Genomic DNA, 25,136 nt, shown 5'->3' with positions numbered 1-25,136 from the left:
TATATCTGGTCCTCATACAGTAAATACACACTATACTATATATGCACATACTCCTAAGCCCTGCCTTGAGCGGCGATTGTGCCGTCTGCTGCATAAGATGGAAATCAATGCAGAGACGATGGCAGGTGTCCTACTGCTGAATTGACTCGCACATTAACGGCTTCCTGTGCTTGGCTGCCGCGTGTGTCCCCTCAATAAGCACAATGTGTTAGATTACTGGAGAAAGGACTGAAATCTAGGCCCCCTCCATCCACTCCGTCCTGTGACTCCTCAGACATGCAAGCTGTGGCTTGGCTGTTTGTTTTTTACAGTGACACAGCATTCCAACAGAAGGAGGTGGAGTTCAACACCAGTTGCAGTGGTGTTGCGTCAGGTATAATGAGACGTCCATGCTGAAAAGTCACATTATTCTCTTAGTTAGCCTCGTACTTTGCCCTGACTCTGTTGGTCTAATGTGTCTCCTCCTTTGACATGAAAAGGATTGCATTTCCTTTCGATGGTATTTATTTTTGAGTGTGAACGTTCATTCTTGACTCCGGAAACAGTTTGACAGACCAAAAAAAAAAAAATCAACTCAAGGTTTACTTACTGTTTTTTTCTGGAGTTTCAATCTCATGACTCGTGGTCTTCCTCAACGGACGGATGCTTTGGGTTAACAATACAATCTTCCTCCCATACACGACCACCTGATCTCACCTGGCCTGAGCAAACTCCATCCACTGAGGAAGACCATGAGATGAGGAGAAAGCTCTGGTAAAACTAATATTGTAACCTGAGTCCTTTTTTTTTTGTATTTTTGTTTTGTTTTTGTCCCATTATTTAATTTCCTGCTTCCTCTTTCCATTTGCTTGATCCGTTGTTATTTTTCGTGGATTTTACTTGTAGGTCACCTTTAAAGCAATTTGCACAATTGATAACTGGTCAGAAGATAAACTGCTATTATTAACATTTCAGAAGTAATTATCATAAGTAAGTTGTATCGCCTTTATAATTTTATTAATATGTCTGAAAATGAATAGCTTGTGTTTTGATGTGAAGTTGGTGTCAAGAAGTGTGTTCCTTTCTTTTAATTACGCTGTTACCTACGCTGTTACCTTGGTTTGCATTCTGTGTAACTCCTTATCTCTCTTTCAATCCTCCTCTGCTTCTTAATTTCTCCTCCCTTTCCTTTCCCTTTTCTGCACTTTTCCCCTTCCTTTGCTCCTTCCTGGTCTCTCTCCATGTCCCTTCCTCCTTCACGACCCCTCTCCGGCTCTAGAGCCAGCTGCTAAGGAGGCACAGGTCCCCCGCCGCTTCTCCCTTACCTCCTCTCTCGCCTCATCCTCCTCCTCCTCCTCCTTCGCCACGAGACGCACAAAAGGTACCTGATTAGCTTTCCAAAGTCTTCTTGCCTCCACCTTTAGCTATTTCTGTATTTTCTGTTCACATTCACACAGCAGACTAATCAAAGTGTACATACTGCTCACAGTAGAAGCCTAATAATCACACTGCATTGTTTGATAGGCTCTGTGGTGCAGTGTTTAATAAAAATGTGGGTAAATTAAGACCTTTAGTCAGATGTACAGAAAGGCCAATATGAACAAAAAGTCCATTGCTGTTACTCTATAGTCCAATTTTATGATTTACATTTTTTTTTCTTGCTTTTCTTCTTGTTTCTCTGTCCATGCAGACCAGCAATGTCAGACTTTTTGTGTTTAAGGGCAACTATCATACACTTAACTCTACTATACTGTGACACACCCCAAATTGAATCTGCAGCATATATTGCACAGTTCACAGTACACACTTGGCTTCAACAAGTTGACTATAATGGGCTTCAACTAGAGTAAGAGACACACTGTACATCCTAACACGTAAACAAATCGATTATAGGAATGACATTTTTTCACCGTAAGGTAACAAAATGTGTGGATATACCTGTACATAGAAACAAAATGATCTCATACTTAAAGCCCCTACAAGGAACTTACATTTTGTGTTGATTTTGGTGGCCCCTGTGGAAAATTGTAATGTTTCTACCGTCTCTGAGTGAATCTACGCAGTGACAGGCATTAATAATAACTATATAGAAACAGCCAATCTTGTCACTGATGGTATTATTTGTTAATGTAGGCCATATAGAGGCATCACTTTTAAATTGAGACTGTTTCATAACCAGTTAAAAACTCCTTGTAGTATGTTTAATCCATTCCAAAACCAAAGCTGGGAAATACAGTCACTAGGAGAGATTGTGAGAACTGAAAGAATCTCAGCAGGGAAGTGATTGATTGCAGATCGCAGGTCCATTTTCCTAATGGACGAGGAATAATCAAGCTAGAAACAAATAAATCCTATCCCTTGTTACTAATTTGAAAAAAAAATAAAAATTAAAAAAATTAAATTCAAGGTATTATAAAATTATTTTATTAAACTTTGTGCTTAGGGCTAAAAGACACCACAAATGCAGTCATTATCATAAACCTGACAATACTAATGTATACTGAATACTAATACTATACTACTTGTTTTTACATTGTGTTGTAAAATATTTTGCTTTGTCAGTCAAACTCTGACCCACTCAGAGGCTTGGAGGTTAAAGGAGCATTTCAGCTGTGTCTTCAGAGACCTTTTTAGATTTATTTTTAATTATTTTATTAGATTAGATTAGATTAGATGTAGGATGAATTCTAAAAATTGACAGATAAATGTATTTGAGGTTAATTTTGAGGTAGAACGATGCCAACAAGAACAACACCAAACGTCCACTTAGAAGCTGAGAGGATACTGTTTAGTTGGGTTTGCCCTTCAGTACATGCCAGGTTGTCGTTTTTCACCAAAACACTGCAATTTCATTATCAGCTCACACACTTAAATTGAATCCGTCCTGGGAAAACGTGTGTATGTGTGTACATGTATAGTGTGAGGGGGGAAAACATTTTTTTTTATTACCTTTTTCCCATTAACAGCTCTCTTGAAATTTATGAGATGTATAGAGAAAGTCAAGGCTTTGCTGAGAATGAAAACAATGTTAAAGGGGGAAAAAGCTGCAAATGAGTTGACATACATATTCTCTTTAAAAAGCGACAGTAAGGAAATAAGAATTTTGATAAGCTGACATTTGGAACGTAGGGTGACATTCAAAGTGGCAGTAGAAGTGCAATTTACTGCAGGAATACAGATGAGAAGTTCATTTTCAACCAGGCAGAGGCAGGGGAGGAATTAAAAACAGCAGAAGAGAGCTATTGAAGTTTTCCCTTGAACTATTTCCGCTCAGTCGCTTCTCTGCTTTTATTATATTTCCCTTTTCCTGAGCGCAGTCGAGAGTGTTACAATAACGTACGACCGTTGAGAGTGCTCCATGGAGTCGGGAATGTGGCTGTAGCTTTGTGGCCTCTGATCCACCTCATACATTAATATCAGGAAAAAAAATTCATTCACTTGATTGGTACAGTAGAAACTGTACCTAGGCTATATGATGTGTCCACTGGCCAAATGGCTGTTCAAATTCATTATATTGCCTTTAGGTTTTTCTGGCTGTTCAGTGACTTACTGGGACACTCGTTAATGTTATGCCTGTGCTTTTCCTACTACAACATTGCTGTAAAGTTTAAAACAGCTTGCCGGGACAAGTAGCAGTCCTACAAGTTTTAAACAATCCCACAGGTTTCAAACTTATTTGAAAGAAAAACAGTGACATCTTGTTTTCAACGTTGACCTATCAAACTCACAGTAACTGTGTGCACGCATTTTTTCTTACGCAGTGTAGGATTGTTTTCAACATTTCAGCTGCACTCACTCTCGGGTTCACTTCCAAATGAAGAGGTTTGGATCATTTGGCTAGCCTGATGTCTTGTTTACAACTTACCCGATCCTAGATCTCAGTCCTTTGGTCAGTACAGTGTTGTCATAAGTCATAAAACAGATGGCCAAAACTAAAAAACTTTGACCCAAGTTCTGAGGTAAATAACAAGAATGATCCTTTAGGCCCTCTTCAGACATGCACTGCACTTTGCAAATGTACTAGGGTTTTAACATGATGGGTTCACATTTGAATAAGCCCTCCAGTTGTTTATCTGTAAAAGTCCTAACAAGTAGGACCTAGTAATATATTTATTAAAATAATAAAAATAATATATTTATTTTTTCTTACAAAGAAGACAGAATTCAACTTTCATTCATGCTTGTGAGACATTATTACACCATGTCATTTTTCACTTTGTTTTGGTGCTCTCAGACTATATTAAGCAATCTAGGCAGCATAAATTCTATATTTAATCTAATAAATAATCCAATTGATAAGTATAGGGCTGCTAAGAGTTGTGAGAACTGGTGGTGAGCCTCAGACTTTCAACGCTCATTCAACTGCAAAATGTTTAAATGAGCCTTGACTTTAACAGATGGATGTTACAGATTGTGTGTCTCAATGAACTTTTAATATGTTGTCTAAAAGGATTTTAGTTTCTAATTCTGGTTACTTCTCCCGGCCAGGTCCCCTTTCTGCTAGCATAAAGAGCAAGAGACATGAGATAAAGAGTGATCCCACTCCATTTGGTTATGAAGGTACATAAAAATGCCAAGATATGTATGTAAAGTACTAGTTTGGTTAATTAGGCACGCAGTTATTTTTTTTATTTGTGGATGATATGTGTATGTTTGCACGTGTTTGTGTGCTTGTTCTCTTGGTGTTTTTCTTGCCTGCTGTGTTGACTTGTGATGTGATGTTCAAATGCATGCGTATAAAATGAAGAGTATCAGATAAAATATTTTGTCGTAGTTTTGGTGTGGTGACGGGTTTGTCGGTTTTTGGGCCTGTTGATTTCTGCATGAGTTGGCACTAGATATACTGAATTTCATTTGATCTGTCAGGATAAATTTTGGTTGTGGTTGTCGATGTTGAATGGCGCTCATAATGAAAAGGCTGGTATAAAGCATTTGGCTTTCCTCTAGATACTTTGAGAGGTGCTATGGCTGCAGTCAGGAAACGTCAGAGCATGACTAGCAACACTGCTACTGCTGCTGGCGGCACCACAGCTGTTCCTAGATCCACTTCCCAACCAGGTAACCACAGAGGAGGACTCAACTCCTACAGTCATTTGTGTGGTTGTTTTCTTGCTGGAATCGATCTCAGTTTTATGTGTTGATTGAGTGTGCAGGCTCTGACTGGCCTTTATTTCATATTGTTGATTTTTCCAGAGTTTCTGATGGGTAACTTCATCTTCTTTCTGCAGCACCTTGATTTCTTCATCGACCAGATCAGATTAGTCATAAAGAAATAGTTCTAAAACCTGAGCTTCTATAGCCTTTTACCAGCCATGTCCACCTTCCCTTCTTGCTATGAACTGCTCCTGTTTGGGTGGCTACTATGATGCCAAGATATAAACAGGAATATTAGACCTAATTATTTCTTAAAAGACAGGTTCAAAGCCTCTGCTGCTGCTGATAACCTCTCTTGCATTGACTCTTGAATGGCTGCTCAGCCAATATATGATGCATCTTATTGTGGTTTTAGGCCACTGTCTCCTGCACCCTTTTTGCACCCATTTACTCGTAATAGACGGAAGCGGGATCAGGAGGAAACTGGCTGGGACAGCACCCATTAGAAAAAATAATGCAAAATTGATACATTTTTGCGGTTAATTTCATACTGTATAACTTCACTTGAAGTGGGATCAAAATGCAGAGAAAGTAAAAACTAACTTATTTGCTTCTTTGAAAATCTTATTTAAAATTAATTCATTAGGCTTGCTGTCTCTGACCTCCTTAAGATATGTTCTGACATTGATTTAGATACAACAATGGGTCGGTTGGTGGCATTTATCTTAAGTTCTCTGAGAGTGTGGCAACCAGCAAATTGTCAGTGATAAACATCTATTATATAACAAGGTAGAGACGTGGCCTAGACCCACTTGACAATCATTTGGCTTCAGGGTGGCTAGATAAACTTTTTTAAGGATGGTTAGACAGAACTTGATTCATTTTGGCATGAACTCTCTCTTCAAAGTCAGAAACTCTCACATATAAAGTGTGTCTCTGTCAGGCATTTCTGATCAATTGGCAGTATTACAGACTGTTCTACATGCTTGCAAAGTCATTGTGTGTGTGAGAAACTTGGCTAGAAGTTTAATTATTGCAAACAGACTTGTCAAGCTTTTCATGTTGATGTAAGACAAAATACTTAACTGCACAGGAACATTGCTTTTCTGTCAGTGAAGCACAATCCCCTGCCAAGTGGAATAGTAATACCCCCATTGTTTATGAGTACATTTTGGTGGTTAATAATGTGTATTGATTGCACTCAGGCTGGGCCCAGCGGCGTCTTCCTTCCATGGACACAGACGATTTTGAGACGATCCCCTCCAGTGCAGAAGAATCCTCCAACTCGTCAGAAGAGGAAGGCAGCAACAAAAACGTAGGTATACACTCAAGATTGCAGCTCACTTTGGCCAAATGTTGAGTTTAACCCAGATATGATTGGAGCATTATTGGGCCCATTTTATTGAGAATCAAAAACAGTTCAGTCGCACTAAACATTATCCAACCTTGGGCCAAGTGAAAGATGCAGCTTGGCCCATCCCATTCCGGTCCTGCTGGGTTGTGTCAGCTTCAGCCATAAATCATCACATTGTACGATCACTCACCTTCCCTCGACAGCTCTCCACTCATCCCTCGTTTCCTCTACACTCATCCTTCACTTTCCCCTCTTTTCCACTAAATCCCCCTCTGATCCCTCTGACAGAAGACCCCTCCATTGCTTAATTATTTCCCATGGACATGCGTCTCATTAGCTGCCGGCACTGAAGACTTGACATTTAAGAAACGAGGGAGGAGAGACAAAAGACTGGGAGGATTACAGCCGCACAGGACGTATATGACGTATATATGGCAGCCTTTCCGGATCCATTATAATCTGTGTGATGTACAGTGGAGAGCCACACAAGCATCATACAAACACACACACACACACACACACACACACACACACACACACACACAAACACACACACACACACACACACACACACACAGTAACTGACATTTTTGCATCAGGTGGGAGATGGCAAATTAAACCTGCAGTGCAGAACTTTTGTCTTCCCCTTGTGGCAGTGAGAGTAATTACACAAATACTGTCAATGTGTTCTTATGACGTATAAATGGTAAATGGTTAATGGACCTGTACTTGTTGTATAGCGCCTTTCTAGTCTTCCGACCACTCAAAGTGCTTTCACCCTTTCACACACATTCACTCAGCGATGGCAAAGTCCATCAAACAGAAATTCACACACACCGATGCACAGCATTAGGAGCAATTCGGGGTTCACTATCTTGCTCAAGGATACCTCAACATGTGGCAGCAGGAGCCGGGGATCCGATTAAAGGACGCCCCACTCTTCCTCTGAGCCACAGCTGCTTATACTGATACCATACTAATTTCTGTAGCTCTATATGACCTCCATAAACAAACAAGGCCATCAGTTATTTCTATATAGTTATACTTAGTGCCTGCCATCAGGTTGGATTCCCTTTGAAATCAATGAAAAAATGCAGGTAAACTTAGGTTACTGCACTTGTATTACTAAAATTGAAATTGAAATCAAAGTGTGTGTGGAGTTCAGCACCCACAGAAAACCTAATTATTGCCGCTTTAGCAAGGCCATTCAGATTTTGCTTTCAACATTTTAGTCACTACTGTGATGCACACCAAGAGGTGCTGATCACTGGAAACTGAAGTAGGAAAAAATGTATTGCACACTCTGGCTCCATATGCATTTCTCTTTTATTGAGCTGATGACGTTTCAACCCTCTGGCCTTCTTCAAGATCAACAATCATTGTTGGTAATAATAATAAATACAAGAGAAATCCATATGGAGCCAGAGTGTGCAACACTTTCTTTCCTACTGTCATATCTTTTTATTTGATTGATGTAACATAACTCAAATACTTCAAAACACTACACTTTGATTGGCAACCTAACTAATGTTAACAACCTTTAGCAACAAGAAAACAGAAAACATTACATTTTGATGAATCATGTGTCTGACACTTTGTTTGCTTTTCCACATCTTATGTTTTAATACCGGAGGTCTCAATAATGAGTCATGATATTGTTAAGACTAAAATATTAATATGATACTGAACGTACAAAAGGAGGGAGGTTCTAACCACTGAAATGAATGTGACGTGACCACCTACAGTAGATTGTTTAACCAGAGGATAGTCACTACTCTGTTGGTCTTATTTGAGTACAAACACACAGTCCATTTGCAATCAGAGTGGTGTTTGAGCGGTGCATGTTTTTCTAACAAATTATATATGGCAGAGTAATGGCAATGCATGTGAACCAGGATTCACTTAAAGGACCAGTGTGTAGGATTTAGTGACATGTAGCACGAAGTTGCAGATTGCAACTAACTGAATACCGCTCACCTTCAAAGCATGTAGGAGAAACTATGGTGACAGCAAAACTCACGAAAAAAACGCTACAGCCAGTGTTTGGTTTGTCACTTCTGGGCTACCGTAGAAACAAAACGGGACTCTGTAGACGAGGACCCGCTCCCTCTGTAGATAAAAACAGTTCATTCTAAGGTCACAAAAACACAACGATTCCTATATTCAGGTGAGTATACATTAATGAAATCATACCAGCTCATTTTAACAAGCAAAAAAGCCATGGTCATATAAGTTACTATTTGTTAGCGTCAGTGTTTAGTGAATCTATGCGTTTTTCCAACCTGGAACCACATCCACAATGGAACTGCCTACATACAGAGTTTGACTCTGTGGTTTCTTTCTGCAGGGGGATGCCAGTCGTTTCAGGGTGCAGCTGACCTATGATTCCAACGAAACCCGAGACTTATCTCTGGAGACGGGCGACCTGGTCCAGTTTCTGGAGGAAGCAGAAAACGGACACTGGTGAGTTCCAGTTGGCTCCACCATGGAACTGTGGGAAGTCAGTCAGCTTGTTCCTGCCCACTGATTGTTTCCCCGGTTTGGTTGTAGCCCCCTCTGATTTAGCACTATATTTGAAGTCTTTGGCTAAGCAGGTTCCCATCTGCCAGTTCAAACATGTCCTGTTCCTAAATAAAGGTGCGAGAACATAAACTTCCCACTTTGTTCCCAGTACAACAAGAGCAAGTGTCTCAGAAATAAGGCAAAAACTAAACTGACATTGCATTATACTTTATTTAGGGCACTTGTGTTAAGCATCTCATTCCCACTGTGTGCCCTCAATAAACTATAATTGCCTTGCAAGTTCTCTGTTACCACTCTTATTTGTGCAATGTGTTCTTTTTTTTTTTTTTTTTTTAGTTCTCCTAAGGAGTTTATATTTTTGGCTCAGCATTCATTGCAGAAGACTTCTATTGTTGAAGCAAATTCTCCATAGCAACAAAAGGACCATAGTTTGCCTGTTACTTAGGAATCTTTTCATTATGTTTTCTGCCTACTTTTAGATTTGCTCTTTAGGCTCTGTATACTCAGCATTTCATTGCTGAAAACTCGGCTTGTTAATATCTGCACAGTTGATTCTTATAATTGCCTGAGGGTAGCATCTCTTTTACCGTATGAAAATAGAATGACTGTAGTCAGACATCAGTTTTAAGCAGCAGGCAAAGGCAGTTTTCAAGTAGTATAACATCCGCTGTAGCATCTACAAATCACCAAATTTCCCAAGATCACCCAGTTGAAGAGTTGTATGATGACCACCTGAAAAGTAATAGTAGTAGTGACACTTATGCACATAAAGTACTAGCAACCGCTATTTTAGACCTGCATTTACAGTGTAGACATACAGCTTTTTTGATTCCATTATATAATTGATTATAATTATAATTAGGGCAGCTCCTGACTAAAGATTTTCTTAGTTGTTGCACATTTATGATATTAATTTGTTTTTTTTTTGTTGTTGTTCAACAGCCGCCTGTTAAATGATAACAGAAAAAGCCGTAATGATAATACTTTATTAATCCCCGGGAGGATACTTATTAATAACATCACACAAGTCTTGTTCAAAACAAGCAATAACTTCCAACCTCACAAACACTAATACCGGCGGACTTCACTATACTATGGATGATCTATAACGTTAACAGTTACTTACAAATTAACTCGCTACAAACTCACTCCATGCATCTCCTATTCCTGCCTGAACCCACCGTGTTTTCGTCCTCCCCTGAGTCAGAGGCCTAGTCGGAGCCACTGTAAATCATTAAAACTGTAAATCATTCAATCAAATTACATTTTGTATCATGGCTACACAAATAATAAGTACAAAATGACTAATTACCAGCCACAGTTGTGTGTACAGATATTCAGAATCAAACCCTGCAGCCTTAAAAACAAAACCCACTGCACAATGCACGGTTAAAGTCTGCAGGGTCTTCCATCCAATCCAGGCTGCATGTGGACATCTGCAAAAACATCTGTGAGCAACTTTTTATACATGGGCATGTTACAAAAAGGGGCTATAGATGCAAAGAAAATACAACTTGAGTTTACTCTTGGCATTGGTTTGAAACAGCTGGAACAACAGTTGGGTAACTGCATGCATCGGAGATTTCCCTCACAGCTCACTATTGAACGTCAAGACAGTTTACACTTCGTTTGAGGGTGCATCATCATGCAAAACACTGCAAACTGATCTGTCACTCAGAGCAAAATAGTCCTTTGTGGAGCAACTAAAAATGCCAGTAGATGAATTGTAATCGCTGTCAGGGGAGGTGGTTGGTTGGTGGGTGAGCTGTTATTTCAAAAGAAAGTACAGGCCACAAGTTTTAAAAGTCAGCACCTGGTGAGGCAATCACTGGCTCATTGGCATTCATCAGCAGCCCTATCACCCACCTGCAGCTGTGTTATGGTCATTTTCTGCTGAGGGACAGCTCAATGGGCCATATTGGTGTCAATGTTTCACTAGAAACCTGCTCAAATGACCCTAATAGCATTGTGTGCTACCTTCCACCCTGCTATTTAGAATGCACTAATCATCCAGCCATCAGTTCATTGAAAAATTGCATCATTGTGTCATTTTATTCATGCATCATTTTAGACTAAAATGATGCAGTAGATTGCAGCAGGCTCTGCGCCAACAAATTTCCACAGAGCTTTAATTGAAATTCACAAATGCTAGCAACACCGGTGTAGATTGTGACATTGAGACTTTGTGACACCCACAGCAACATGTTTTCATAATCTTTTTATTGTCTACCCTTACTCTGTTTATCTGTTCTTACAACTGTGATTAGATTCAGAGCCGTATGCCTAATTCAAGATGAATTTTCAATGTCAAACCATCTGCACAGAGGCTGGTCAGTGCTGCAAGATGACACTCGCTGGATGTATGCCGAAAGTAGAGAAATCAATTAGCTAGACTTGAGTATGTTTTCTGTCAAGAATATCCCCTTGCATGAAGCATCCCCTTCAGCTGTCTTTCACTTATTTGACAACCATGCCTAGAACTGAGCACAGACCTAATTTCTTTATATTTGAGGCCAAAGAACTTTCCATTGCACAGGATTTGCTGTTTCCCAAACAGTGACCCGGAAGTGCGATTGGGTTTTAATACTTTTTTTATTTATGTTTCTCAAATATTTTCATCCATCGATTTTTTTCACCTAGGGGCTCTATACAGTTGTGACATAGCAGTAACATTGTTTCTTTTGGTTTTCGCTAATGATAAAATTAGTTGATCTTTTTCATACACTTAAATATTAGGCAAAACAGGCTTTATGACCTATTCTGCAGTCAACCACCAGGGGACCATTGAGATGATTTGGCTTTACTTTTGGAGATCTGTCATGCCATCCATTGTTATATATGTAGATGATTATAACTTAAATTAAACATAACATGTAAATGAATGTGAAATTTGTATGGATGGACAGACCCAAACCCAACCATTGCCCCAACGCAATCTATAAAGATAAGTCAAGCTGGTTGGGGGAGAATTACTGAAGGATTCTTGTCTGTGAGGCTCAGCTGGGGGCAATAATGTCACTTTCCTCAGGGTGTCAAACTGTGTTTACATTGCAATCGAAAAATGCAATCGAAGCAAACCCAGTCCCTTTTTCTGTTTCTCACAACCCCTATATTAAGGGCTGGAATGGGACTTTCGTTCATTTACTCTGGCACTATAATTTCAGGCATTTTAAGCAACCTGAACATAAATGACCTGAATTTAAATGATAGTCCCCTACACTGCACAGGCTATATTTTATCCTCCACTAAACTTTATTACTACATTTCATTCAGGACAATCTTATTTATTTATTACGTGATACTACGCAAACTCATGGTGCTTTACATTTAAATGCACACAGCATCAAGTACCGTGTGCAGAAGAAAATAATAAATAAATACGTCTAATGCAATAACAGAACAATAGAAAGGAAACCAACCAAACAGTGTAACTGTTTCTTCAAATTATAACTTATGTAGTAATGAGTTACTGTGTTCAAGGCTGATGCAGATGGAGAGTTTGCGCAGAGAGAGGCTGGATTTAGGGTTGATGACAAGTTATTAAGACAATACAGAGTGCAAAAAATATTGTAATATATATGAAGGACCTCATCAATCCAAAATGGCTACTTAATGACCTCTGACTACAACCACAACAGTGAGTATAGATTTGAATCAACACCTCATAGTGTCATCACAGGACTGTTTTTGTACGTCACAGTACGGTGTGCAGAGGTATTTTTTACTTTGTCTGTTTTGGTTCACGGTAAATAAGCTCTATTTGGAGATATTATGAACCACTGACTCCCTAATAGGCTGGCTAATGTGTTTCACTGTAGTTACAATAAACCCTGAGCTTATTTTTGCTCCCAGTTTCCCAAAATACTTGGTGGATACATAGTAGATCAAAAGCTTCTGTATGTATCCATTATGTGCCTGTAAAGGTACTTCTGTGTATCTGTACACAGGTATCCAGTAGATCCAGAAAAAATTATAATTTGGTATCGTACTGAAACTCATGTTTTGTATCAGACCTAGTAATAATAATTCTCAACCTTGTATATAAACCTGGACAAATGAACATGAGTACCTTACAGTATCAGCACATGCCAGTGATATGATTGTTCTAAATGTTCTCATACCCTGTAACACACTGCTAACCCATCCAAAGTGTACCCTGCATCTAGCCTAATACATGCCGGGCTCCAGCCTCCCACGACCCTGAAGAGCATAAACGGATATAGAAAATGGATGGATGAACCTTACAACATAATGCAGTACAATACAACCACGCCATAAACTTCAGCCCCAGATATTGAGTTGAATCCATTCTCTCTGACAGAGTATCAAGAAAAATCGAACATTAAGCTTCAAAAAGGCAGCTATTGATGCAGAGCTGCTCTGTCGGATTATGTTAGCTGTATCAGTGTTGATGATATTATGTAGTTTAGCATAAGGAAAGCTTTTTTTCCCCCCACTTCATCTGCTACTATCTGTAATCATTACCCATACCATGGCTTCTCCGGTTAGAAGTCTGTCTCGACTTTGGTCCACATTAATCAACCAAGCCCGAGAAAAGGAAATGAGACTAGTGCAACAGCTGCTCCTCTGCTGCCCTATTCTCTCTCTACAAGGATTAAAGGCTCAGTGTGGCTCGTTTGGAATTAAAATTTCATTCAATATAACATTACCCTGATGAAGCAATGGGAGATACAACAACAAAACGTGTGACTAATGGTCTATTGCCAAATCAAGAGAAGCGGCTGGAAACACAATGGCTTCAGATGAATAATAAATCTCTGTTTCATTCACTGCACCGCCACCATCTATCCTTTCGGCCCGCCAGAGAAACAGAGGCTACTGCCTTTATGGAGAAACAGCCTCTGGAATCGACCGCTGAAAGAGTGTTTTGGTCTCATGCAAGCTCTCTGCATTTGGAAGTGACTAATACTCTGCTAGATAAAAGCTCGACTAGCTTTGAATATAGTCATTTTTCATCAGCTCATGCATATTTCAGTCCTTAAAACCGACTCCTGTCGTCTGCATCTATGGGTTTTTGCCGCTAAAAGGTCTCACTCACACTTATGGAAAATGAAGAATTCATAAGTCCTTCCCTTTTTGCTGTAGCTTTTTTGGTGGATCAAAGTTAATGTGCAGCTGTATAGAACTTTACACAATGTGACTGATGATGCTGCTGTGTGGATCGTATACCCTAATGTGTGCATGTGCATGGGTGTGTGTTCATTCATTTGTGTTTGCATGCATTAGGTGCTTTTTTTGTATGTATAAATCAACTTGAACGACAAGCATGCACAGTGCTGATAGTCAATTTTTCCAATACAAGCAGTAATATGCTTGCTAATGTAGAGCGTGTTGCACCTTTCCAGATTTAGGCTTTCATTTCACACCCACAACACACACACTGTCCCTGTCCCAGCCCCTGCGGGCTTGCTGTTGGCAGTGTGTGGTGTATTTGTATAAGGGCTTAGAACACATTAGCACATCCGACCACATCCTGTCAACACTAAGTCACGGTATGAGCAGAATAAAGAGGGAATTACTGCACTCCGATGTGTGATGCCAGAGTCTTGAAGCGACTTCCTACGTCCTCGGAGTCAACTTTTCAGAAAGTAGAAACGTTCTGGTGGCTCAGCTGGAAAAAGTGGCAGATTACAGTTATGATTCGACAATCATGGCTGATGACGCAGGGTTGGACAGAGCTCATTCCAGTCTGGGCCACTTGCTGTTGCTGCTGACATAATTAAGAGATAAAATCATACAAAAAGTTGACAAAATAATACCAAAATTCATGTGAAACCACTATGAAATGTCACACCAGGGGTGGAGCCAGATGTTGTAAACATGCAGGGCTTAGCCCGAACCTAGAGGAGTCTGGGTGCATGGTACCCTGGCAAGATTTGTTTGCAATTAATGGCAATACAGACTTTTTTTCAATCCTGTTGAGATAACAGAATGCCTGAAAATCCATACATTGTGCTGCAGAACCTGCATCCTATTTTGTATCCATTTGTTCTCTGTGTTTATCATTCTGAAAACAAAGAGGAAAAATTTGTCTGATGTTATTTTTAAGTTACGTAACATATAGGGTAGGAATTTGGTGTAAGTAGCATTACTGATCTTCAAACCATTTTTTGTTAAACCATGCTGGAGTAGAGTTCACAGAATGAATGTGAGTCCATGCCATGATAATGTAGATGGCGATATTTCACCAGAAATACCTCTCCAGTTAGAGAGGCTGAGGAAAAATGAGCCAAAGTTGAAGTTATTTAAAAAACATTTGGGGCTAGAGCCCCAGACGTTACCCCCAGCTCCACTCAAATGTTCATGGGAGCATTGTCCAGTGTGCAGACTCTATTTTTCCGTACCAGCCTGAGAATTGAGAATTACCTTCTTATTAGATGATTCATCAGGTCACAGTTTGGGTCTAGTGCCAATAGTTTGTGCTAATTCAGGGGGTAGTTTGACTTTTTATATAGAGTAAAGTAACCCTAACCCTTCCCAACATTGTTTTAGTTGCCTTACGTTAACGGTTTGTTTACCATGACCAGCATCTGTTTTTACTAAAATTTACCAATAATTTTGAGAAATGTTGAAAGAAGTATTTTTTATGAACATAATTGTATGATAATGCAATTAATTCCCTTAAAAATTAAATGGGAAAAAAAAGGGAAAAAATTTTTTTATATTTAAAAAAAAAAAAAAAAAAAAAAAAAAAAAAAAAAATTTTTAAAATTTCCGTCAGGGATGCGCCACAGCACTTCTGGTGGAATTTAGAGCATTGCCTGGAACAAGCACGATCAGCTCCAGCTGCCATGTCCGGTGGAATTTGGGGGTTAGCCTTACTTCAAAGAAATGGATCAACAGAGTTTACTTGGGTTTTCACCCTATGCCCGTGCTCGCATCATACATTGTGTGGTGTTGAAATTGTGATTGTTTGCTTTATTGGCAAATGGAAAGGAAGCAGACAAATAGTAATCAGGAATTCAGTTTAGTTCCGTTATAATCCAGTTCATCAGGTTACAGTCTAGAACCATAGCTCAGCTGAACCTCACTTTGGTTTCACAAAATGTACTCACCTCAAACTCTCTGCACAGTTTGCGCTAATCTCTCCATCCACTGTTGCAATTTCATGTTTTATTGCCTTTTTTCTTACAAGTTGCATCATAAATGAGTCAATTAAACTGCATCATAAGATGTTATTTTCTGTTTCGGTACAGTCACACATGATTATTTGATTATCCATATTGCTGGATTTTGGGGGTTGCCTGGTGGTGTGAGTCTCTAAGTAGTGCATCTTATTCAGTTGTTCAATATATATTATAATTAATTTCACCTTCAAGAGCATTTTAACAGCTGCTGAAAATCTTGCTTTTGCTGACCTTCAGTGGTTTAACTTAGACCATATATCTCTGTCATCGTGGGCTTCAATTCACAAATTCAATTCAGGTCTCTATTTACATGTTTCTACCCAGGTTTGTCCTCTTAGTCAAATATCCCCCAAAATATTTTAAAGGTGTTGACAAATGCTTAAACACTTCATCAACAACCTTTCAATAAGACTTTCAATGAGTTGGCTTGATTCCAGGTTTGTGAAACGCACATCCCCCTCTCTTACTCCCTCTCTCCCTCTCTCTCTGATTGTGTGTGTGGTCTGTAATCAAGCTCTGCAAAACCAATTATGCCACTCAATAAGACGTTGTCCAGCACCTAACTGACAAATCACTCCGATGAAGCCTCATTTAAAACTGTCTAAAACAGTCGCAAATACATTTCCCTGTATTTGCGACTGTTTTAGGAAACATAAGACCAGTGTTTACTCTATCATACTCTCCAGAAAGAAATGTATTCTCTGGTTGAGGTTGTGATGTTACTTAATCACATAGATGTAACTGTGCTTCAGAGCTTCTTCCTCTTTAGAGGCTGTCAGGCTATTTTAGAGAGCAGTCACATCAAGACTTACTATGGAAGTGTGTTGTGTTTCTTCAGTATAAATTACAACTTTACAAGAACATGTTCCAGTGTGTAACATTTAGGAGGATCTGTTGGCAGAAATTGAATTTAATTTTCATAGGTACATTTTCATTGGTATACAAACACAGTGTCTCTATAATAGCCGACAACAACACAAACCAAACACTGGCTCTAGATAGAGGCATTTGTGATTTTGCACATTTCGCAGCTGCCATAATTTCTACTTTGTGCTTGGAAGGAGAAGGTGAAGCGACAGAGTTGCAATCTGCAATAACACCACTAGATGCCACTAAATCCTACACACTGGTCCTTTAAGCATAATCTGTTATCTCCTTTGATCGACTGATTGATTTGGACTTGCTAAGTTTTGTTTGCCCATTTTTATACCTGTTCCATCATGTATGATTATGTTACTTATGCAACAAAAAGGTCTTGTAGAGAGGGCTTGTTAGTTTGCCCTAAACAATCTGCAGCAAGTGGTTTATCTGTTCCACTGATGCCCTTTTCAGATAACATTGAAACTGTGGTAGCAGTAACTGAGAGCACTTAACTGTTTTCACAATTTCATTGTTGTGGCCATTTTTACAACAACTGCAGAAAAGGAGAAATGTTATATTTTTTCATGTACAACTGAACGTTACTTTTGTGCTATTGTAAAATTTCACAGCATACATTGAAAATCAGTACACATTATTATTTAGAGTAAGTCCCTCTATTTGTTTTGTACTTGCTGTCCGTAAAATGTCAATAGCTAAAAATAATAGACCTTTTTCACAGCAGCCATTTTGACGTGAAATAGTAAGGTACACCAATGCTACTGATTATTTACTTTTATACTAATTATGTTACCAATGATATTAATTCATGTTCTGTTCTATTCAGTTTAATCAGAGTCAGGGTGCTGCTATTGTGCATGTTGGCTCTCTGGAAAGGCTGCTACACTGAATGGGAATTGGTATCTTTGGAAACAGCTGTGTTTACCCTACTATTTCATGTCAAAATGGCTGCCAACCTTTTTTCAGACCCATCTGCAAGTATTATATTTGTGTATACTTATGCCATTAGACTATTTGTGAGAATTCACCATCATTGATTTTTTTTTGCTTCTTGAATTATTATAGAATGTGTACAGTATGGTATGTTTTGACATTTTGATCATGAGCCTCCTTTCTCATATTTTTTGTTATTAAAAGAAAAGTACTTTGGGTAAACAGTTACTGTTACATAGCAATTCCTTTCTAAGAAATAAGGAAAACAATGGGACCTGTAGAATAAAGTGTGACTCTATTTACTTTCCACCTGTGTACGAGTGAAGACCCTCCCCTGCATTGTGTTTCATGTTCTAGGCTAGTCAAGAACCTTTTAACAGAGGAGACGGGGCTGGTCCCGTCCAATATACTTCAAACAGCATCTGAAGGAGGTCACTCATTAAGTAACAACACTGCTACTTCTGACTAACCACTGGCAGCCTTGCTGTAGCACACTTACTCACCCACCCAGTCCTCCCTCCCCTCCTTGACTCCTACTTCGTCATTTGCTCCCTCACTCTCTCATGGCAGTTGGGCCAGGAGGGATTGGGTGGGCTTGGGTGGGCCGCTGCTCTGGGAGAGGGAGGGACTGTTGGATAGGATTCAGGTTGGATGGAAGGATGGAGCGGCTGGGGAGGGAAGAGCTTTGAATAATCAGAGCATGATGTCACTGATTGCAGCACATTCCCTCTAACACTCTTCCCATGATTTCTGTCTATCTCACTCATTTATAGCTGCTGGGAGTGGATGTAGCAAGAAAAAAATATTTTGAGGCCAAGATTTATGACCTCAGTGACATAAGATATATATGTATCTGACACGTGTCTTGATTCGTCATTTTGAAAAAATGTGTGCTCAAGAAATATTTGTCACATCAAGGATGACATAAGGTACCCTATGGAGTAGCAAAGTGCAACTCCCAAGGAGTCATAAGAAACATCTAATTACCAAACGTAGAACTCTACGAGCTCTGTGAGAACTCTGCAAGCTCTGTGAGAATGCTCTAACAGCGAGCTGAAGCTGAAGATCAGGTTTTACAGAAACCTCGTGAAAAAATTGCCAGTTTAACTGAATCTGGCAACTACACCACAGTGTTTTGATTCCAACTGTAACAATAAAGCTCTGATTTGCACCTCTCACTGGCTTCTTCTCCATAACAAAGGTGGCTTCCGCTTATGGGTATTTAGAGCCATCAGCTACGGCATACTGGTAAAAACATCATGGCACAGTTGGAATAATTCAAACCAGTGGCCCTATTGTGAACCTATAGTATAGTAAAAGAGCAACTCGATAGCTTGTTTTAACTTGAACATGGCCCAGACACATTATAGCCTTTTTCCAAACAGTTTCCAACAGCAACTTCCCAGATCGTTCACTGTAACAAACCATCTGGCGCACTCAGGCATCACAAACTGAAAGCAGAACCACTTACTGCACCTTTAACACTGAATACTAAAACCCAGAGCACTTGATCATTCAATAAAGGCACTATACATTAAATATATTGACTCAAAAAATAGGATTTAGAGTTAAGTTGCTCTTTAAAGTATCCAGGAGACGCATGTATTTCTAAGCTGAGAAAGAATGACAACATCAATAAAAGGGAACTTTAAAACAGGAATTTACTGAGGGGAGAAGTACTCACTTCATAAGTCTTTAGAAAACTGAGAGCTCTAAATACACACACCATTGATATCAATCTGAACCTTATTTGAAACTTGAGCACAGATTGTTTTTCTCAATACTGTGTTGAAGTTCATGGTTTGGTGCCACAAAATACTTTTTCTCACAGGACAGCCACTCCTGGGCTCTTTCTCTCCCTCTCTGTTCTCTCGCTTCAATGTCCCCTCTGGCCTCGATCCATCTCTCCACCATCTCCTCCCTTTCATGCCGGCTTGAAGGCTGGCCCTTGAAGTGTTTGTCGTGGCCTTGCTTGTTTTGTTACGGAGCTCTGTCCGCCCCTCTTCAAAACAACTATCCCTTCCTTTCTCCTCACTTGCCCTCCTTTCCCCCTCCTTTTATCTCTTCCTTCTGTTTCTGAGTTGTTTTTTTTCACACTTGAGAAGGACAGAACTCCACGCTCTAGCAGTTGACCTTCAGTCTTTTGGCTAAGTGGGGCCCATTTACAAAAAGCCCTCTTCACCTGTCTGCGTTGATTGCTCGTGTCTGCCTTCCCTATAATTCTTTATGCACTCTCCTTGCTGATATTGTTGCAGATATTGAACGCATCACTATTATGTCCCCTTGTTTTACACTCCTATTAAAGCGGCGTTGTTTGGTGCTTGGTTATGTTTTATTGGCACTGCAGCCCAGGCTGTGCATCCCTATTCTTAAATGCTGTGTTTGAATGCCACAGTTTGCACATATCGCCCCATGCTTGTTTTGTATATTATATAATAAGATTGTATTTAAAGTTGAATCTGACTTTAATCTTTCTTGCTTTTCCAGATATCTTCAGTGACCTGTGTACAGCAGCACTCTCTGACTCGGATGAAAATGAAGCCAGTACATGGGGAGAGATGTCTCAGGACAGCAGATAAACATGGCTGACTATTGTAGTTCATTATGTTGGACTACCAACGCTTTTGTTGGATTGCAAACAATGACTGATAACAGTGTTTTTTCAACTGTAATTTCCTAAGCTGGACTTCAACGACTATTAATTTTCTACTTGTAGTTCTTCATGTTGTACTACAAATATGGCCTGCAATCATTTTTTCAACTGTAGTTTTTTTCATGTCTGAATCATCGAAGGTTCTCGATGAAGCTTCTGGAAAAAGCTGGAACCTTAACATGCCTGAATGCCGCAGTGGGCCAGATAAGACTTTAAATTCGGTGGAGAACTGAAGACCGCATGGATGTGGACACTGAACTTCATATCCAAAGTTGGATGAATTTAGATTACATACTGTAGAAAATACAATTCCCAAGTGGTTGGGCTGGCACCTGAAAACTTAAATCCAATTTCTGACTTGGATGGGGAAAAATGAGCAATTCCATGTGCTGGTTGTTAGCAGGCTTTGGCAAGGTGCCCTGTTTTGCTGCTATGCTACGCTGAAGCAAAACTCTTTTCAGATCCGGTTCTGCCTCCGCTGACACACTTTAGCTGCTTTGACTTTTTGGGTTCAGAATACAGACACTTCACAGAGCTGTGGTCTTCATAAGAACCTAGAAGTTGTCTTGCTTGCCTTTCTCTGTCCTGGTAGAGCACCCACATAATGTCATTACGTTACACCAGATGTATTATCTCAACATGCCCCTTCTCTCACCCTGTATAAATTGCTCTAAGAGGTTGAGATATATCTCCTTCTCATATTTGAATTTATAACCCAGTTGTTCTGCACTGAAGGGGAAAAAATGCTTATTTTATATATGGTTCACTCTGGAAAAAATAGTTGTGTTATATCCTCACAGGTATTATACAGATAGAATGTTTTGTTTTGCACAGAAACTTATATATTCATTAGAGATCCTTTCGTGCTCCATGAGAATTAACACAAATTGTGTCTTTGGTCGAACATGCATTTCCATTTGAATCTACTGCAAACATGACAACAATATAGGTGAAATAGGAATAAATAACACTATTTTTTTTCATTTTCATGGGGAGCAGAAACTGTCTTGTAAAGTTGATATGGCTACATGTAAGTAGCTTGTTTGCCTAATGGCCTGTGTCCACATAGCATTTTTTATTTTTTTGTCAGAACTGGGGTGAATTGCTTTTGCAGTGATAGCACATGTGATAGCACATGGCACAGTGATAGCACATGGGTGCACATGGGTTTTGTTTCTATGATAACAATATCTTGCCAATTTCTACCAATTCGCTATTGGCTAAACAGGTTGTGTACAGCAACAACTGCGAACAAAACTCGAGTTCACATCAACTCCCGTCAACGCAACTTCAGTGCCATCTTAGTGTTATTGTGACAACAAAAATTGTTTTTCCATGAATTAAGTGATAGATTCTAAAAATCTGAAAAAAAGCATTTAAGTGTTTCTCTTAGTATATCAGACACTGGCACAGTGCTGTATTTTACCTCTTTAAATAGGCATTTATTTTCTACCCACACTTTTTTTGCGCTGGTCAGGGGGTACTTGGCTAAAAACACGTATTTAAGAGGAAGTAAATTAATGAAAACTGCTGTAGGTGGCCACATGCGGTCGCATACGCTCCTCACTGGGAGCTATTGGAAAAAAAGACTGGCTTTCAGAAAAAAATAAATAAAAACACTATTTGGACACAGACCCAAAAGCAGCTTTCTGATGCATCCAGAAACAAGGTTGGTGAGAGTGATAGGACCAAACAGTAACTCCAGGGTGTAATACCAAGACAATGAGCTAAAAGAGGCCACAAAGATGGAGTTGAGTGGAACTGCAGAGCTGAGTGATAATTCTCAGTGGTCACTAGGAGCGACTCCTTACAAATTACTTACTTACACACGCAGTCATGACTCATTGTTCATATAAAATATAATGATTGGTGCAACAATTAAGAAAACCTAATTCTAAAAGAATTGATCAGCTAATGACAGATACATTTCTGCAGAAAATGCATGTGAGAAAATAAATCAATCATACTGGGTTTTCCAGTGTATTCTTTACACATGCACAGTGAATAGTAGACAGAAGAAGCCAGATAGCTTTTGATGGAAATTAAGCGTTACTGCAGCGCATTTCTTCTTTAGATGAATGGGCTGGTGGTGTAAAGGAAACAGATTTATCTCTGTGACATGTTATGCTACTTGGACTCATCTCTACATAATGGGATTTTCACTTGCAAGCTTTTTGTGAACATTTCAGCATTGTGTTTCTGATTTGTGTGCATGTAAACACGTCATGTACAATAACTCAAAGTAGATGCCATCTGGTCAATCAGAATCCCAGATGAGTTTGCAAGGATGCTGCGGAATGCACATTTACCATTTTGAGTTCGATCATATTGAGAATAGTGTATTAATTCATACATACAGATCTCTTCATGTCCTGCCATTTTGTCTCCAATGTATATCTCCATTTCCATATAGCGGTTCATGGCTAGCTAGTGTTCAGACACATACTCAATCAGAGACCAGATTGATTGTATTCTAACCTTGAAATTCCTTTGCGGATCTGAGCGTCGGGTTGTTTTGCTGAAACCAAGCAATAGTTCAGCTCTACAACATCGTTATCAGATTCATGAGTCTTTTGAAGTCCATGTCGAAAGCGCTTACACCACTGTTTTTGTTACTGAGATATTAACATTTGTTAGCAATTTGTGAGCGTCGCCATCATAAGCCAGGTAGCCTGAAAAGCATTTCTTTGACAGATCATCTCCTTTTTTTCTAAAGTGAACTACCATCTGTGGTGGGAAAAGTCAGGGAACTGTTTGGCTATTTTGCTGCAATTGATTTTTCAGGGAAATGCTTTTTTTTAGCAGGTAGCACCTGGGCTGTTTCCTAACATCAGCGGTGTGGTTTCACCTTTTCAGAGAGGAAAATAGCATTGTACACTCAACGTTCATTCATGGAAGGGGGCAAGAGGACATATCAGTAAATGTAAATAAACATCAGTGTTAGTCTAATATTGCATATTTTGGGGGGTAAAGATCAATTTTCTGTATGACTGCTGTATTGTTATACACCAGTTTTTATCCGGCATTGTATTGCATTTCTACTGACAGATTGAATAATATGAACTATTCACTGAGAAATCTGAAATAGCACCACTGTATTTAAAAATAGATGGCATGTCACAGGAAGGAGCCCAAACATTTCCTATTTGAAACAGTTTAGATGACAGCTCCTTTTTTTTTTACCTGTAACTTATTGGAAATGGAAAGTTGAAACCAAAAGTATATCAAAAGGCTAAATATTCACCTGATGAATGAACACATCTCAGAATGTAAAACTTAGTTACTGTGTTAGAAAGCTACAGTAAGTAACTGGGATCAGTCAGAGTTTAAGCAGTCTGACCATAATAAGCAAGTGAAAAAAGAATGAATGGATGGATGGATGGATTGATGGATGGGTAGACTGGTGGGTGGTGGCTGGAAGAATAGATGGGTCGATCAATAAATGATCCATGGGGAGGATAGTTAACGGATGGATGGTTGGATGGATGGATGATCCATAGGAGAATAGGTATATGGATGGATGGATGGATGGATGGAAGGATGGATGCAGTAGATGGATGGATAGAAAGATATTTTAACACTGTAACTGGGTTACAATCTGGAAAATAAGGCCAAACTCTATTAAAGGTCATATACATTGATATTAGTTTGGTTGTAAAGAAATACACTCCTCATGAACATGCTGTTTATTTTGTTTATCAAATGTTAAATGAAAAATATTGTATCTTTGGAAAGGAAATATTTATATTGTACTGCATCCTGCTGCAATTTAATTGCCATTTTACTATATTATAGAATGTATCAAGTTTGTATATTGTACAATCTGTCATTGTAATGTACATATTGGTTCATTGTTATAATATGCATTTACAGTATGAATTTTGTCACACTGTTTTTTTGTTTTTGTATATTAAACTTAGTCCGTTATTTTAAATTTAAAGGTCCAGTGTGTAACATTTAGAAGGATCTATTGGCCGAAATGGAAGATAATATTCATAGGTATGTTTTCATTAGTGTATTATCACCTGAAAATAAGAATTGTTGTGTTTTCTTTACCTTAGAATGAGGCATTTTTCTATGGAGTCCACCATGTTTCTACAGTATCCTAGAACAGCTACCTGCTTGGTTGAATCGAGGTGTTTCAGTTGGTTGCAATCTGCAACTTCACCACTAGATGTCACTAAATCCTACACACTGGTCCTTTTATAAAGCATGAAAGAGTCCGATCTGATCCATCCGTGCTGGATTTCAAATTAAAACCACGTTTCTTATAGACTGTTGCTTCCTGTTGAAAAAGCAATGTTCGTACCAGAGCAAGAAGGCTACATATAATCGAAAACCTTTGATATCAGCCACGTTGTAGTAACCAGGTGAGCTAACCAGATAAAATGATGCTGTTATGATAAAGTTTTCTGAACAGAACAAAACATTTTTTTATGGTTTTATGTGATTTGCCTTTTACACTATTTCCAAACATTTTTCTCTGATTACACTGGAAGAACAGGGCCATGTACTGTTTTGTGCCTAAAAGTAATCTAATACATGTCCACCAAATTTGACCAGTTTTAGGAAT

At 39.1% G+C, this 25,136-nt stretch overlaps 1 protein-coding gene across 8 annotated transcripts in view; it reads left to right on the top strand.

The window, feature by feature from the left end:
* mcf2l2 (MCF.2 cell line derived transforming sequence-like 2) overlaps positions 1-24,836 on the top strand; it is a 134,424-nt gene extending 109,588 nt beyond the window's left edge. For 6 of the 8 annotated variants that reach the window (XM_051377753.1, XM_051377756.1, XM_051377751.1 and 3 more), the window contains 6 exons: positions 1,259-1,360; positions 4,468-4,539; positions 4,927-5,037; positions 6,279-6,388; positions 8,775-8,890; positions 20,398-24,836. In XM_051377753.1, coding sequence (XP_051233713.1) covers positions 1,259-1,360; positions 4,468-4,539; positions 4,927-5,037; positions 6,279-6,388; positions 8,775-8,890; position 20,398 — 512 coding nt within the window. In that variant the 3' untranslated portion in view covers positions 20,399-24,836. The remainder of the gene's footprint in view (positions 1-1,258; positions 1,361-4,467; positions 4,540-4,926; positions 5,038-6,278; positions 6,389-8,774; positions 8,891-20,397) is intronic. The other 2 variants (XM_051377757.1, XM_051377758.1) reach the window with 2 other exon arrangements.
* The last annotated feature ends 300 nt before the right edge of the window (positions 24,837-25,136 follow it).

Source organism: Dicentrarchus labrax, unplaced genomic scaffold (assembly GCF_905237075.1).
Source record: "Dicentrarchus labrax unplaced genomic scaffold, dlabrax2021, whole genome shotgun sequence".
Classification (NCBI taxonomy): domain Eukaryota; kingdom Metazoa; phylum Chordata; class Actinopteri; family Moronidae; genus Dicentrarchus; species Dicentrarchus labrax.
This window is presented reverse-complemented; position numbering and strand designations above follow the sequence as displayed.